Source organism: Hipposideros armiger, unplaced genomic scaffold (assembly GCF_001890085.2).
Source record: "Hipposideros armiger isolate ML-2016 unplaced genomic scaffold, ASM189008v1 scaffold_233, whole genome shotgun sequence".
Taxonomy (NCBI): Eukaryota; Metazoa; Chordata; class Mammalia; order Chiroptera; family Hipposideridae; genus Hipposideros; species Hipposideros armiger.
The window spans coordinates 479,440-497,593 of record NW_017731583.1 but is presented as its reverse complement, the minus strand read 5'-3'; the positions used below and the strand labels follow the sequence as shown (position 1 = coordinate 497,593).

Sequence of the window (18,154 nt, the reverse complement as noted above, 5' to 3'; positions counted from 1 at the left end):
ACTTCCCCTTTCTGAGCTTTGGTTCATAGATCTAACTTGCCATAGTGATCTCTCTCAACTCTACCTGTGCACAAGCTCCTTTGAGAAACAAAGGACAGACATACTGCATTTCAAAGTCACTGGCTTTAGAGGCAGGAGCGTAGAGTTTGAATCTCTGCTCTATTGCTTTAGCTGTGTGGTTATGTCTCATCATGTTCATAGGGGGTTGTATTATTCACCTTGTCTGTGTTAGGATTAGCACTATTGTTAAATATATGAATAAAGGTCTGACACTTAGGACATTATCAATTACCCATCCTAAACTTAGGACATTATCAATTACCCATCCTAAGCAATTATTTTCCCCAGACACACGCTGTTTATGAAATGACTGGCCAAGCCTCCTGAGCCTGTATATCAGAGGCACCAGGATTTTCTCTAACTCCACACCTTTGCTACAGAGATCAGCAAGGACGCTGGGTGCACAGCAATGGCCAAGGAGCTTGAGGCTCTGTGAAACGAGGGCTACTCTGGAGTAAATTGTCATGTTCAAAAAATAAAGAATGAGTCAGACCATGCCTTTCCACAGGAAACAGACTAGTTGCAGCAGAAAACATGTGGAGTTAATTTGGTTAGTAAGGAACTATTAACATCTTGAATTCCACACAAAGACTCCTACCCTTGGAGTTTTTGGATGATTTACAGAACCCCATTATAGCTCTGTATAAATGTAGTGGGTACATTATAAAAGGGCAAATCAAGGATGACTATTGTTACAGTGCATGCTTGTGTTTTGTGTATATTCAAAGCTTTACTCCACATATGTAGCCTTTACTGATATGGAGCCTAGGGATTTTGAGGGAATTGAAACAAGAAGTAATATTTACATAATGTTCTTTTGAGTACCATTTTGGCTAAATTTTGAAATCTGATTTTAGAATAATGTATACTTGGAATGAGTCAGAAGAGTATGCTATGCTTCTACAATATGGAAGTCAGCAGTAGTTGGACTAAATGGATCTTTCATTAATTTAGGGTCCCAATTGACTGCTAATGTTTTGTCATTCAGAACACAAAATTTGCTTTTTGTAATAGTTTCTGAAAATCTTATAAATTTTCATATTTATGGAGATCCATGTCTTCATCACTTTTACTTTCTTTTGTGTTTGATGCAGGAAGAATTGAATTTGTTTCTGTCCGAATGTCTCACCACCTAAGCTTCTGTTTTATTCTGGTTTGTGTTTTGGACTTTCCTTGCTCTCCAGCCTTAGACAAAAGGTATCTCTCCTCAGGTACTATCTGTAGTGTTTTTTTGTTGTTGTTTGTTTTTCTATTTTTTGTTTGTTTGTTTATTTTTAAGAACCTCTGTGGTGATTGTAAAAGAACCCTTAAGGACACAATATTGGAACAGATAAAAAAAAATTAAAACTTTAGAGCTAACCATACCAAGACCATTATACAGTAATTTAGCTAATCTCCAAAACTAGTTACATAAAAAGAAAATTACCTAATTTGTTTTACATTTTTCAAAGAGTTTTTTGCATATCTGAAGACCCTAGCATTCTCTTATATATAGATCTAAGGTAATGAAATCTTTTCCTGGACTTTTCTTTTTTTATTCTTTAGGAATAGATTTTGCATTTGGAAAATGCTTCTTTGAAAACATTTTGAAACTAATTTTGTTATAATAAAAAAATGTACCATTTTAAAGCATTAATGATATTCTAGATTAATATTTTTTCTCATTATTAAAGTTTAAAATCTAAAGATCTTAGAAAAGTACACACTATTTACACTGGTATATACAATGGTATGTGTGTGTATACATATTATATATGGCTATTTATATATATATGTTATATATACACATACATATAAATGATTTAGAAATTCTCACAATTCGAAATAGTTTTAAATCTGCAATTATGTCAACCACAATAATCTTAGCTCTATTCTGCATTCTCACATAATATTTTAAAAATGGCTCCTTTTTATGAGTGCTTATGAATCAGGCAATACACTGTGTCCTGTGTCCTGTGTCCTTCCCAAATGTTAACTCATTCATTCCTGACAAGAGTCTTAAGTTTTATGAATTATTATCCCTACTACTAAACCAAGGCTCAGGATCAAAGTAGCCCAAGGTTATACAGCTTTTGAAAGGCAGAGCAAGGATTACATTAACTCCTTGATTTTAATCACTACACTGGCCTTTTTAAAATTACATTAACTGTCTTACGTTAACCAAATGGATGCAATAGAAAACACTTTTAGGAACTCAAATAGAGGAGCAATAAGCCCATATTGTTTACATCAATAATACATAATGAGTAATAAAATATAACTATTCCTCATGTTAAGCAAATGTTAGAAGAATATTATTTCATGAAACAGAAAAATTGGATTGGGATTAATGACTTCACAGATGGAATCATTATTAGTATCTCACAAATAGCAATTAGGATCTAGGCTGAAAAATCAAACCTCATTAGGTTAATTGATGCAAGGAAATGGTTAGATGAACTGAGAGTGAGACCACCCAGAAGTTAGCAAGAGCAGAAAGCTGTTATAGGATTGGACGGGCAGTGAGAACAGGTGGTGTTACAGGAGTCCAGAAATCATGGCTGACTCACAGCTGCTGGAATCCTGATGGATGGGCGGTGGTCAGGAGAGAAACCAACTACAACCAGAGCCACCAAAGAAAGAGAAAGGAGAAATACCATGGTTTCCTCCTGGAGCATTCTGATCACGATCATTGATCTCAGCCTTCTAATGCAGATTCCACTTGGGAGCTAGAGGGCAAGGGCTCCTGTAAAAAAAAAAAAAAAAAAAAAAAAAAAGGGGGTTTTCCGTAAAATGCAGCAAAACCGAAGAAGCCTAGGCAACAGATCTCAGAGAAGACAGTTCAGCTATCCTTCCTACTTGTCAACCCACCAAAATTAACCAGATGGTTTTTGGATAAATCATTTAACTACTGTGAAATAGTTTCCTCATGTAGAAAATAAAAACATTACGTGGTATTCCTGCCTCATAGGCTGATTGAGAGAAGTAAATGAGATGGTGAATATAAATTCTCCATTTATATGATAAGGCCCAATGAAAATACAAATATTTACTACATTTATATGCAACAAAGAATAAATGTTTTTGCTCTATTGATAAATGAGCTGTAGCAACAATTTCTAATGCAAAGGTAAATATATACTAGAGGCAGCTCACCAATCCATGTGATTGGGGAAAGCTTTTATTGCTGATTTTGTAAGGATGGTGGAAAGATACAATTATCTCTGATTAGCGCTGGAATTTGTTTGATATATTAATTTAAGTTTATGGACATGTAATTGCATGTATGTTAAAATAATTAAACAAGGAGGTGATTAGACTGAGGTTGTTCTAATGCCTTGGTAGCAAACCAAAACCTAAGACAGACTCAATGCACTGGAATCTAAGAAAATGAAACTTAGAAAAACCAATCACAAAGAGCCAAATGGGATTTCCCAAATAAGGTAACTGCTTAAGCTACAGCCAATCCAATCATTTCCTTGCTTTGCTTCAGGTTCTTCTCTATAAAAGTCTTGCCCTTAGCTCCTGTTGGTGGAGCGCTCCTAGCTACCTTTGGTTTGGTGCTGCCAGGTTGGAATCAATATATACTCAACTAAACTCTTAAATATCTTAATGTGCCTCAGTTTATCTTATATCATATATGTAAAGGAAAATATATGATAGAAGATAACGTAAAAAATATATAAAATATGTAATATACATTTTTTTACTTCGAGACCTCACACAATATGATGGTTTTATTTGATATAATACACTAATTTGATATTAAAGTTTTGGGGTAGAAATTGTACTGATGTGTGAATTTTGATGTCCCAACTTGATTAAGTTAAACCATCTTTGATAATATACAAATAACTGTAAAAATACTTTTTGAGTAATTTGTCCTGATGCTGTGCAGTCCATACTCTTAAATGCATAAAAAATTGTGTTCCTTAAGTTGATTATGTCAATTTATGATGTAATGAGAGCTTGAAATGCAGTTTTACATAGAGTCACAAGACCTCTTAGTAATAACAAGATTTATACACAATGAGTTACAAATATTATTTGTCCTTAATATTAAATCAAATGTCCTGAAGTATATTTAAACAGAAAAAACACCTTTAAAGCAAAAAACAGCTCAAAGTACCCTTATAATGACTGACCTAGCACCAAACCCTGACTCTTACAGAATAGCTAAAATGTCAGGTTTTGTAGCTGACTCCAGCAGTCGCCAAAGGGATACTAGAGTACATACTGAGAGTTGTGTTGACAGGCAGAGTATGGTTGGGGAGAGAAATTGCACAGATGGGAAGGCCAGGTAAGCAGAAAAAACAAAAGGAGGAAATACGAGACATTCACGGATACTATGACATCACAGGAAAACATGAGAGCAAGGTAAAGGGTTCTCAGACAAAAGCAATGAGAAGGAATTAGCACACTGAAAGATTGACAAGTGGGGAAAGAATCGAGGAAGATTAAAGATAGGGTGGAATCTTCCTGACTGCAGAAGCATTTATTATAGTGGTGACAGGGAGGAAAACTATTGACGTAGAGGAAGGAGAAATGAATGATGAGGAAAATTTCTTCAAAGGCACTTAAAATAGGCAAAGATCTGCATGCAGCCACCCTTGTATACCTAAAATAGACTCATTTATAAGGTTGATCTTCAGACAGTGGAATTCGGTGGTAGTTTTTATGTCCATCATAGTTTATTTTGAAACTTTTTTACAATGAATAAACATTACTTAACTAAGGTGAGAAAATTTTGCAAATTTTAAAGTTAATATTATATATATATATATATATATAATTTAAAGTTATATATGCACTAAAAAATGGCAGCAAGTAGAACAAAGCATCCATCATGGTTATCTCTAAATGTTGGGTGAATTTTCTTCTTTTAAGCTTTTTAAATAATATTTAAAGCATTTATTTTCTCTAAAGCCAAACAAAAGCATTATAGGTTTGTAAAAGAATGGGATGCAATTCAAATAAAGCTATATCAGCATATTAAAATTGACCAAGTATTTTTGCTGAGTCACTAACACACAATGAGAGATGAAAATCTTTACTTCTCTATGAAGTAGGTTTCACTGAATAGTAGAACAAGCCTTCTTCAATCATGAGGGTTGCCACGTTATTACCACGTAGAAGAGTAGGCTTTTCTTAGATGAGTTATCACTCTTTTTATATGCATATATAAAATGTAAGTTTAAAAATTTTCATTACTCAGAAATTAACCCCCTTCCCTATTAGTAATCACTCCCCATTCACCACACACTACATCCCCTTAATCGCAGGCACCATTAATCCCATTTCTCCCTCTATAGTATTGTTCATTCTAGGCATTTCATATAAATGAAACAATAAAATATGTGGTCTTCTGTGACGGGCTATTTCCACTTGGTATAATGTTTTCAAAGTTCATCCATGTTGTAGCATGTATCCATGTATCAATACTTTATTCTTTCTTATTGCTGAATAATCATACAGACATATCATATTTTGTTTGGCCACTCCTCAGTTGATGAACAATTGGGTCATTTCCACTTTTTGGCTATTATAAATAATGCTACTATGTGTCTTAGCACACAAGTTGTTGTATAAGAATTTATGTCTGAATTCTTGATTAGTTTCTATCAATCTATTTGTTCATTCTCATGCCAGTACCACTTTATCTTGATTACTGTAGCTTTGCAGTAAGTTTTAAAACTGAAAAGTGAACGCCCTTGAATTTTGTTCTTCTTTTTCAAGGCTGTTTTGGCTGTTCTTGAATTTCCATATGAATTTTAGGATAAGCTTGTCATTTTCTGCAAAGAAGCCATTTGGGACTTTGATAGAAATTGTGTTGAATCTGTAGACCATTTTGGAGAGTATTACCATTTTAAAAATGTTGTCTTCTTATCCATAAACATAGGTTGTCTTTCCAATTATTTAGGTTTTCCTTAATTTTCTTCAACAGTGTTTAGTAGTTTTCAAAACATACATTTTTTTTATTTCTTCTGTTACATTTATTTGTAATTATTTTATTCTTTTTGATGTTATTAGAAATACAATTATTTTTGCAGTTTCATTTCTAATTATGCATTTCTGGTGTATATAAATATAATCAATTTGTTTACATTGATCTTTAAGTTCTTTTGTTAGATTCATTCCCAAATATTTTATTATTTATGCTATTTTAGATGGAATTTTATTAATTTCATTTTTATTGTTCATTGCTAGTATATAGAAATACAACTGATTTTTGTTTATTTATCTATACTATGTCACCTTGCTGAACTCATTTTTTAGTTCTAATAGTGTTTTTTGTGTTTTTTTAGTGGATTCTTAAACATAAATTTTTAAGGAAGGGTTATGCAGGCAGAAACTGCTAGTGTACACCAATATCTGTTTTCTTTTCTCTGTCTGGCTACATGTCTAAACTGTATTTCTCATTTCTTTAGACTAAGCGTGGCTATTAGACTGCATTCTAGCCAAAAGAATATGAGTAGAATTGATATATGCTCTTTTCAGTTAGATTATAAATTTTTCCAAGTAACTCCATAATGCCTCTCCCTCCTTTGTCTACAACTAATGACTAAGGTGCTTTAAAACACTCTGAGGTCTGAGAACATGGCAGGTGGTCTGAAGAAACCCAAATCTAGACTAACTATATCATGTAAGACCCTTGCATTTTGTTATGCACTGAGTTATAACCCTTCCAAATTTATGTGTTGAAGCCCTAACCCTCATGGTGACAGTATCTGGAGATAGGAAGTAATTAAGGTTAAATGAGGTCACCAGGATTGGGTTCTAATCAGATAGTGTTAGTGGCCTTATGAGAAGTAGAAGGGAGGGAAATCTCTTTCTCCCTTGGCTAGGAGAGGACCCAGAGAGAAGGGGACCATCTGCAAGTTGGGAAGAGAGCTCTCACCAGCAACGGAATCCACCAGAAACTTGGTCTTGGACTTCTAACATCCAGAGCTGTGAGAAAATAAATTTCTGTGGCTTAAGTCACTCAGCCTGTCTTGGTCAGTTTGGACTGCAACAACAAATGACCATGCATTGGGTGGATTATAAACAATAGAATTGTTTTTTTTCTTCTCACATCTATGGAGAATCTGAGACAAGGGTGTCAGCATCATCAGGTTCTGGTGAGAGCTGTCTTCTGGGTTGTAAGTTTCTTGTATTCTTCATGGTAGAAAGAAGAAGAGAGAGCACTCGGGTCCCTTTTATGAGAATACTAATTCCATTCATGAGGACTCTACTTTCATGACCTATTGACTCCCCAAACACCCCACCTCCTATACCAATACTTTGGGGGCTAAAATGTCAACATATGCATTTTGAGATGACATGAACATTCCGTCCATTGCACAGTCTATCATACTTGATATGGCAGCCCCAGGTGACTCATACTAATTTGGTACTGAGAAGTGGGTTGCTGCTACAACAAATTCTGAGAAATGTGAGTTTTAGAACTAAGTAATGGGTGACTGGAGACGTTTTGAAGCACATACTAGAAAAAGCCTGTATTCCTGTGAACAGGATGTTGGTAGAAGTGTGCGATGTTAAAGGCCATTCTTGAGAGGTCTCAGACAAACATCAGGAATGGTGTATTAGAAGTTACAGGAAAGGTGATTTTGTTATAAATTGGCAAATAACATGGCTGAATTGTGTTCTAGTGTTTTGTAGAAGGTAGAAATTGCAAGCAATGTAATTGGATATTTAGCAGAGGAGATTTCCAAGCACAGTGTTTAAGGCACGGCGTGGCTCTTCCTTATTGCCTATAATAAAACGTGAGAGGAGAGAGGTGAATTGAGGAAGATTGTTAAGCAAAAAAGAATCAGAACGTGGAGATTTGAAAAATTCTCAATCTGTCCATATTCAAAGTGGAAAGCTTTTTCTGAAGAGAACAATAAGCATGTGGTGAATAACCATTTGAAAAAGAGATCATGTGTGTGACTTATGGACTTAATCAACTATCTCAGTAGAAGCCAGGAATAAAGATGTGTTATACCAGCAGAGTCACTGTCACCTGGGACCAAAGTGGACAAAATAAAAAAAATAATAATAAAAAAATGAAGGAATGTGGTCAGATTTCGCAGGTTCATAGCTGGAGATGAATTTTGCCTCAGGATGAAATCATACCTTGAGTCTAACCTACCCTTGATTTAAATGTTATTTAGATGAGATTTTGGACTTTAGACTTTAGAATTGATACTGGAATGAGTTAAGACTTTTAGCACTGTTAGAGTGGAATGAGTGCGTTTCGCATGTCAGAAGGGAATGAATTTTGGGGGCCAGAGGTAGAATGCTATGGCATGAATTGTTTCCCCCAAAGTTCATATGTTAAAACCTGAGTTCGCAATGTAACTGTGTTTGGAGATGGAGCTTTTAACTGGTAATTAACATGAAATGAGGTAATGAGTGGGAGCCTTAATCTGATAGGATTGGTGGTTTGATTAGAAGCTGAAGAGACAAAGATCTCTCTCTTCACCATGTGAGGACATAGGAAGAAGGCAAGAAGTCACCAATCTGCAAACAATGAAAACAACTCTCACAGGAAACTGAATTAGTCAGAATCTTAATCTTGGATTTCTGAGCTCTAGAGCTTTGAAAAAATTTTTTGTTGTTGTTGTGTAAGCCATCCAATCTATGGTTCCTATTAAGGTAACCTGAGCTGACTAAGACATCCTTCTGTGCTTCCAACCTGCTTTGGATCATTACATGAACGGGCAGAAAGTTATATTGTTTTAAGTAAGAATTGGAGTTGTTTGCTAAAGCAGTCAAACTGCTCTGACTAATATGGTAACAGATGAAAATATGTGAAAATATAATAATAATAAAAGGACACATGATCACTGCCAAGAACCCTAAGAAGCAACAGATTTACCACAGGATTTAAACACGCAGAATATTATCAGTCAGTTCTTCGACAAAGGAGATAGTCATTATGTTACTTCACGTAACTCTTTGAGGAAAAAAAAAAATTTTAACTTACAAATTCCTCAAGAAGTTTGTCCCCACCATGTGAGAAGCTGAACCAGATTTAGCAATTATGGGCACAGGAAAGTGCCAGCTTTGTGTGTTTTTTTTAATAGCTGTCAAAACAAAAAATTCAGAGTAAACTATTAACAGAAGGATGCATCCCAGCAAGCACATTTCTGGGGAATGAAACAAAATCAGAAGTGCAACAATGAGCTGAGGCAGAACGCATAAATTCTTAAATTTGAGGTTTATGCCTCATAAGGAACGTCCGATGAAACCATGCTGCAGGCTTGAGTTGGAAATTTTGCTTTGTTTCTCAAATAAAAGAATATGCCTGCAGTAGTTTGTTTTAAAGAGAGGGACTATGCATGCCATATTTGAGACATTACATTTCTGTGGAAGTTTTCATGGTTAACGTTTTGCTAGAGAAAAACTTGTTTTGTTTATCAATCTTGACAGGCTAGGCTATCAAATATGCTAGTAACAAATAGGCTGCCATGTCTTAATGGTTGTAGAAATTCAGGTTTGGTAGACAGACTAATGGTCCTCTGAGATGTCCATGTCCTCATCCCCAAAACCTCTGGAATATGTTACTATGGCACAAGGGAATTTGCAGGTTTGATTGAGTTAAGACTCTTGAGATGGGAGGTTTCCTGGTCTCTCTGAGTAGGCCGCATATAACCAGGGGAGTTCTTACAAGAGGGGCACAGGAGTGTCAGAGTCAGAAAGAGATGTGATGATGGACGCAGAGACTGGAGTGACATGGCCATGAGCTAAAAACTATGGCAGCCTCTAAAAGTTGGAAAAGGCAAGGGACAGATTTCCTTTCAAAGTCTTCAGATAGAATTCAGGTGGGCCAGCATCTTGATTTTACTTCTTTGACAACCATTGAGACATTGGGTCTCCGGAACTGTTAGAAAACAAATTTGTGTTTTGTTTCGTTTTGTTTTAAGCCACTAAATTCATGGCAATTTGTTTTGGCAGCAATAGGAAACTAATACAGCAAACTTATTCTTATTCATATACAACACAAATGCAGGTCTGGTTGTTTTTCTCCTAGCAGTGATTCAGAAATTCTAAGTCACTTCCAGTCAGCATCTAAGCCACATGAACAGATCCCTAGTTTGTAGCAGAAAGCAGAAGAGGTCCGATTGACTCCATAGGATGTATTTATGAGCCAGAATTGCCTTATGTAAGTTTCTTCCACCACTCGCTGGCCAGAATTTAGTCATATGGTCCCAAACTAAATGTAAGAGAGTCTGGGAAATAAGTAGGTATGCAGAAAGTGGGAACTAGTCAATGAATACATAGAATTTTTCTAGCAGAGTCATGTACAAAACTCTTCTCAAAATCCTTCAATGATTGTCACATATATTTTTTTCTGTCTTTTGATATTCTTTTATTTTTTTGTTTCAGGTGTATAAAACAATGTAATAGAGCTTTACACCCCTCACAAAATGATAACCCCTTCCCCCAACCTACTACCCCTCTGACATCATATATAGCTGTTACAGTTCCATTGACTCCATTCCCTATGCTGTACTTCATATCCTGTGACACATACATATATATTAAATTATATTTGACATTCAATATTATTCAGCTTTAGCTTCAGGTGTACATTGCAGTGGTCAGGCATCTACACCGTCCATGAAGAGGTCTCTCCAATAAGGCAAATGTCCATTGGATACCCTACAAAATCTTTACAACATTATTGATTATATTCACCAAACTGTCTTTCGTATCCCCATGGCAGTCTTGTAGTTTGTGACATATATTTTTAAATTTGATAGCTGATGCCAATAAGAACATTGTTCCTTTGGACAAAATTGATATTTCCTCTCTAGGTTTTCACAGGATGTACACTTTTTACATTTTCCTTTTATTTTTATCAAAGAATTATTGCAGAAATGGTATACTTCATAGATACTTGCGTTGAACACAGTAAGTCCTTCAAATTGAATTATATTGATCTTGATATGGTATGTATATTTACATCAATTTGTAGTTTTTAATCCAGAAAAAGTTATTTAGTTATTTCAGATTATTACTTCTTTTTTCTTTCTAAATCAGGATCCCTTACATTTCTTAAAATCAGTCTCTGTTCCCTTACCTTTTATATCATCTTTTATCATTTGATCTTCACCATGTTTTGGACTGCATAGTTGTGTGAGAAGAAATGGCCATTTAAAGAAATACTTACAGGATATAGAGAAGTTTTATTTCTACACATATCCATTACCTCAATAATTAATGTATTAGTGTTGAGTTTATAGAAAGATGGTGAATGTACCCTGGGATTTTCAAAGCTCATTAGCTGGAACCTTTATGAAAATCAATCTCCTACAGCAGCTGAAGAGTTTCCATTTGAGTATGAACAGAACACAACTTAAAATTCATTGTTATAATTTGAGAACCATGTTCAATCTCCAGTTTTATTTCAACATTTGTGGGTCTTTGCATTTCTTAAAACATTAAAGCAGATCTTTTGTTATTTTTACTAATTATGATTTAATACAATTGGCAAACTATAAAATGTCTAGATCAGCATATCTAAAATTAGGTGACCCTCTCCCACTAATTTTAATGAATGTGCCAAATTTTTCTCTGAAGCATGTGGATAAATATTGAAACATGGTTTCAAAAAAGAGTCATCTAACAATCACTTCCTAAGAAGAATTTTATTTTTGACATATCCTGTTGTTTTTTTTTTCATATGGTATATATTACAGAACTTGGAACTGGTATTATAAATGCTTATTACCTCTCACAATTAAAGAAGCTATTTACATATTAAAAATATCAGGGTTTAAAGAAAAAAGTTTTGAAGCACTTAAATAAGGCAAATTATCAATAATCTTTGCAACTTTACCATACACAAAATTATTTTTTAGGATGACACTGTCAAAGCAAACATTTTCATAATCATATGAGTAACATCTATTTTCTTTTTATTCTACAGATTGAACTATTTAGTCATATGCTGTATATTATGTAGTGATTGATGATAGTAAATGGCAGAAACCAGATTTAATCATTTTAGGCCTTTTAATATACAAAATCCAATAAGATTGATTAAATTAATAGTTGTTTGATAGCATAATAGTTTAAATTGATCTGTTTTTTTACATTTTATCAAAGCACTTACATATCTATTATGTCACTTTATCTATACAACTATCTTTATGAAGAAAGATAAGAAAGATGTTCATATTTCTATTTTTCACAAGAGCAAACTCATGGCCAAGAGTTAACAACCTAGCAAAGATCATAAGCACGTTAGTTATAGATTTGGGGATAGAAGTACTTTTGTTTATTCCAATAAGTAAAATAAATCTTATTAGTCTTTGGCAGAAATATGCACAGAGACATATATAAAGACACAAAGAGTAATTTTCTAAACAGATGTCAGTTCTACCGTGGTTATCACTGAACAATATTCCCAATTGCTTTCATCATTCTGATTTTATTGTTACTATCTCATTATAAGACAAAATCATCTTTCAACTGATCTCCTCATAACTGATATTTATATACAACTGCAAGAGGTTAGAATTAGCTCAGATTGAATGAAATGTTTTGGGTACCTGTATATTTAGCTTTATAAGAAACTACCAAACTGTTTTTCTTATGTGGTTATTCTCTTTTACATTCCTATCAGCAGTGTAGGAGAAACCCAGTTTTTTCACATTCTTATTCATACTTTGTACTGTCAATCTTTTAACTTTTAGCCATCTTAGTAGGTTTTTATTATCTTATTTAAGTTTTGATTTGCATTTCTCAGATGAGGAATGAGGTTGAGTATCTTTTTACGTGCTTAGTTTCTCCTTGTATATTATCTTTTGTGATTTGTCTTAAAACCTTTTGCCCAGATTTTGGAAACTGGGTTTGCTTTCCTATCACTGAATTTTAAAGACATTTCATACATTACAGAATAAGTGTTAACCATATTTGGCTAATATTGAAATTATTTTATCCCAGTTTGTGACTTCTCTTTTCATTTTAAAACAGCATGTAACAGAGAGAAAAGCTCTTTATTTTTTATTGTCTAACTTATTATTTTTGTTGTTGTCATCTTTTATGGTTTGTGCTTTTTATATCCTCCCTAAACAATCCGTGCCTTAAAAGACCTGACCAAAAAAACCCTGCAAATATTATAAAATACTTACGTTGACAAATATTTGAGTCTGATTGATTTGTATAGATTAAAAGAAAACAAAATATGTACAGTAGCAACAATTTAATTAGACAATAAGTTCATCCTTTCCTTGTTTCTTCTCAAGTAAAACTATTTTCATAAATAATTTGTACTGCCATGAAGGCCTATGTTTATTTATGTGGGGAGTGTTTATTTTTTCAGTAAAGTGAACTTTTACTTCTTCTCATATGTGCCATGAGAAACGTGAAGGTTTCTTGAATAGTAGAAACATATTGGTGCCTTTTAAATCAGTTCAGACTCAGGCATTGTACTGTGTGCTGTGCATGCAAGCTAATGCTCTGAGGGGAATGTGACAGCCACATCCAAGTCAAAATAATGCCAGGAAGACGGCATGATTTACCACTGTGCACATACAGATGCCTCTGATGGCTACTGAGCAGGATACTCCATTGTAAATGCTTCAAGATTTTCATTCTTCATTGGGAAAGGGTGGTAGTCATCCATATCCAACAATAAAAGTGTGCTTTCCTAGTATCTATCTTGTCCAAATCTCCAGACACTTGGCTACATTTCAGATATGTGAGTGTTCTTCTGAAGTGAGACCAACTCCAATTCTTTCCTGCTGAGGAGTGTTACAATGAATACAACTCCCTCTAAGATAATTAAAAGTAACATTTCTTCAGTTATGCTGACTCCTCCAAGAGCATGTTTTGTGTTTTTTTCCTGTTTATTTGTTTTTGTAGAGTACAATTGGACCACCAATATGGGAAACATTTATGAAACTGAAAATAATGTTTAACCACATTTCCATAGCTCAAGGACAAACAAGCTTGCTAAGGGAATTTATCCTTAGTGTTTTTGTTTTCTTCCATGCATGCATCAGAGGCAATGCATGGAAAGTTAAGGTCCCTCTTACCTCCAAGTAGTGAGTCGGAATTTTATATGTGGAACTATATTGGATGGTTAGCATGAAATTCATTAGAACCTGGCATTTCCTGGGGGTACAGGAATTTCATAATAATACTATTTTTGGGATGACCATAAATTATCACATCAAAATGATGTTGAAGTGTGGCCTGTTTTTTAAAAATGATTTTCTATACATTTTTGGATCAACCATGAATTCTTATGGGAGAACTTGAAGCAGGGATTTCATTGAGGTATCTAATGATTATTCTCTCTTAGCCACCAACTGACCTGGATTTAAGGAGGATTAGATTGCTGGAAAACACTTTCTATATAAGTGTTAGGGCCACACACTAGACGTATAAAATTTATTCTCATAATAAAATGTGGTCCGTGGTGGATCCGTTCTGATTCCCATTTTGCTTTATTTTTTTGCATATTTCGCTATTACCAAATGAAACCAGTAGGCCGCTTTTGTCCTGGAAACTGATTGTACCCCAGGGCATTCACATGGATGGAAAATGCTCTTCCTTTCCTGTGCAAAATCAAGAGGTCATAGAGAAAAGGCAGCCTTGAAAATCCCATTCTAGTTTCACTTTCAGTAATTCCCTTATTCACTCACAGCTCACACACACCATAGGATTTTGCTCACTCTCTTTTCTCGGCTTTTAACCCTCCTATGAGCCTGAGCCACATGAGTAATTTATCAGCTTTGACCCTTGGATTAAGTGGCCCCTCGCAAAGAGGCGTTTATCATCTTACCTTAAAAAGTCCCTCCTTCCCCCCAATCATTCCATGTTTCTATAATCTGTTCATTTTTACAATTTTGAATTATTTATTAGTTTGTTTGTTTTCAGAAAGTGAAGTTGTCTCCTAGTGAGCTGACTAGATGTGTCTGAACACCAGGTAAAAGACCTGAAATGTGAATTGGGCTTTGAAAAGAATGAAAACATCCAAATGATGCTTATATGAAGAGTCATCCATAAAGAAGACAGAGAAAGAGAAATTCAAGAGAAGATAAAGCAATGTAATATAATTTTGTAGAATCCCTCAAAAAGTCATTCACAGGCTGTTACATCATCTTAGAACACGCTGATCACACCAAGTTACTGCCAACCTTTAGGTAATTACCTTCCCTGGCTAAAAGTGACTACCTCATCTCTTAGAATTGCTCTTATGATTGTGTTTATCATGTTTGCCATTTCATTTTCAAATAAAATATTCTCTGGAAATGTAGATTTCTCAGTGTGAACACCATTTATTCAGACACCAAATTCTTTTAGAATTACATAGTGTATTGTTGCCCTAACACCAAAAATACACACAAATATACAGAAAATTTTCTATTACTTACATTTTACCCTAGGGGTAAAATTTTAAAGGACAAAATATTCTTGTATAAAAGCTTTAATTTTCATATATATATATATATATATATTCATGAATTTAGTAATCATCATCAGAAGAAGAAGAAGAAGAAGAAGAAACTAGTTGAATGAATTACCTGAATCTAGTGGTATCTTTTGAATATGTTTTATGTTTATATTCTCCATGAAGTCAGTAAGAATCAATTTCTTCTTTTATTTAACTAATTAGAATTTTGAAAATTCGATCTTGAATAAAATGTTTGTCATGATGAAGCCAAAGGTAGATAGCATTTTCTGCAACCTAAATTGAGCTGGTTTGGTTCTTGCAATATTCACTGACCTTCTTCCTTTGTTATTACATTAATATTACAGCAGCAGTGACAGCCCCGCATTCTAAGGGAAAGAAATTAATCTTAGAATCCCAAATGCAAAGTTTGGAAGTCATATATCTTTGCATGGGCATTGAAACCACTTGGTAAATTAGAGCTTAAAGCCTGTCATCAAAACTAATATTTCTATAACTTCTCAGAAATAACATTGCAAATTATTTTTGGCTTCATGAAGGGTTTTGTGTGTGCTTATTACTAAAAAAAGTTAAAGATTTAAGAGGTTGGGTTTCATTTTAAATGAGACTTAAACATAAGAAATACAACATATTTACTAAACAGCTACAGAAATACAACCAGGCCATCACCATTAAATTAGTTTGAAAACTGGATTTGAATTTATATATCTGGGAAATCACAACTCATGGAAATAGTAACTATGCCAGGGTATGCTGTGGCAGGTTTATGTTTCTCTCTCTATTTTTTTCTTTTCCACATAAACTTACCCAGTAAGTATTAAGTAGAGGTGAAGGGCAGAAACATGGTAAATTAATAAAATTATATTAGAACATTCTTATGTGTTCATATCATAAAAGGAAACTTGTTTTGCTCCATTGGAGCTTTAATCTTGAATAATTTAACTCCCTATAATGAGACTCCTTAATTTTTTTTATTGCCTATAGCCAGAGTTTGATTGTAACTTTTCCATATGTTTTATCTTGCTCTACATTTCATCTCATAGAAGTAATCAATATATCCTGAATGTTTGCATTCTGAGAATAGTAATTTTGAAATGGAAATAAGTTTAGTAAATCCTCCCAGCTCTGCTTAACTTGGACACAAAGAAACTTGAAACTTTCCAACTGTGATAATTTCTAGACCATTCTCTTCCAGACATCTGAACGGGCTTCAGAAAAAGGGGCCAAGGAGTTTCCTGGCGTTTTACGTATCAGTGTAATGAGCTTAGGTGATAAACTCTTCGGAAATTCTTGAAGAGTCATTGAACCCACTGGATTTCCTAAGCATCCCGGCTTTGTAACGTTCTTGGTTACAGTACATTTTCAATCCTGTGGATTTGTAGTACTGGCCAGTTAAGTCCATGATCACATTTTCTCCCTCGTTGTCGGAAAGACTGGAGTGCAGTACACACTTAGTGAATGTACACTAATTGAAAAATGGTTGTAGAGTAATGTTAAGCCATTCACCTTCCATGGAGATTTATGTTTTTTCAGAAAGTGGAATCATGGTTAACTAAGCCTTATTGTCCTGTAATTTATTTAACCTCACACGCATGTTATGTAATGATAATTTGCATGTTTCATAGAGCCAGTACCAAGCCATTGGATAAAGGAGGGCTTTATTATCCATGCTTTCAAAAACAAAATAATGTTTATATATTTAGTCATAGCTAATTCTGAAAATGAATGGAAATCAAAATACCAAAATATCAATATGTTATACATATATATGTATATATATATGTGTGTGTGTGTGTATATATATATATATATATCCTTGCAAATGGCATTATATATGATATGTATATGGTATAATATGATATATCATACATATATATCATATATACGGCATTAAAATTGCCTGAAATTAAAGAAACATGTTACATGTGTCCTGCTGCTGTTAGCAAATAGAAACGTGTCTTAGCATTTTCAGGACATTATAAAATATGCCTGAATTTGTCCTCAGTTTTCCAACTTACAATATGTCTTTTTGTTTTAGTTGTTCTTTCTGCATTCTCATGTATATATCTTCCAAAGCTGTTATAACAGTTTTGCATAATTGTATTCAGAAGACTGTAAATGACTCCAAAATGTTGAATAACTGCATAGAAGCTTCAACTTGCACCTAAAGAAACACGGTGAATAAAAACAATAAAAAAAATTTTTTCTTTCTTTTTTCCTCTCACAGGATACTTCGAAAGAAATTTTGTGTCATTATTACGTAAAGGTTACAATCTTAAGGTTACGTAAAGGTTTACAATCTTAAACATCCATTGAGTTTCTACTTTATTCATTAAATTCCATATTGTTTTAATGCTTACATTTTAAAGTAGAAGAAAGCTCTCTCAACTCAACAGCTACTATGATATAATAGGTGTAAATTAAGAAAATCATTTACTCCTTAAGTTGTGAAAGTTATTCATAGCTTCCAATTATACCACTTGGATCATTAACAGATAATAATACACAAACACACTGCGTACTTTCCAGGCACTTGAACCCGTTTATTTTTTCATTAGTAAAATGCCAGTGTACATCATATCTGCCAGCTCCCCATCTCTGGAAAATATGTGTGCGAGGCCAACTTCACCTCACAAAACTTTAACAAGAAATTGCAGAACTTGGCTGCTTTGAAAGACTTCAGTGCTCTCCAGTGTCTTCTGT

At 34.0% G+C, this 18,154-nt stretch overlaps 1 protein-coding gene across 1 annotated transcript in view; it reads left to right on the top strand.

Annotated features, from left to right (window-relative positions):
• LOC109389429 (uncharacterized) overlaps window positions 1-17,203 on the top strand; it is a 73,497-nt gene extending 56,294 nt beyond the window's left edge. Inside the window, exons 8-9 of the mRNA XM_019654938.1 lie at window positions 1,155-1,271; window positions 14,917-17,203. Coding sequence (XP_019510483.1) covers window positions 1,155-1,271; window positions 14,917-14,936 — 137 coding nt within the window. The 3' untranslated portion in view covers window positions 14,937-17,203. The remainder of the gene's footprint in view (window positions 1-1,154; window positions 1,272-14,916) is intronic.
• The last annotated feature ends 951 nt before the right edge of the window (window positions 17,204-18,154 follow it).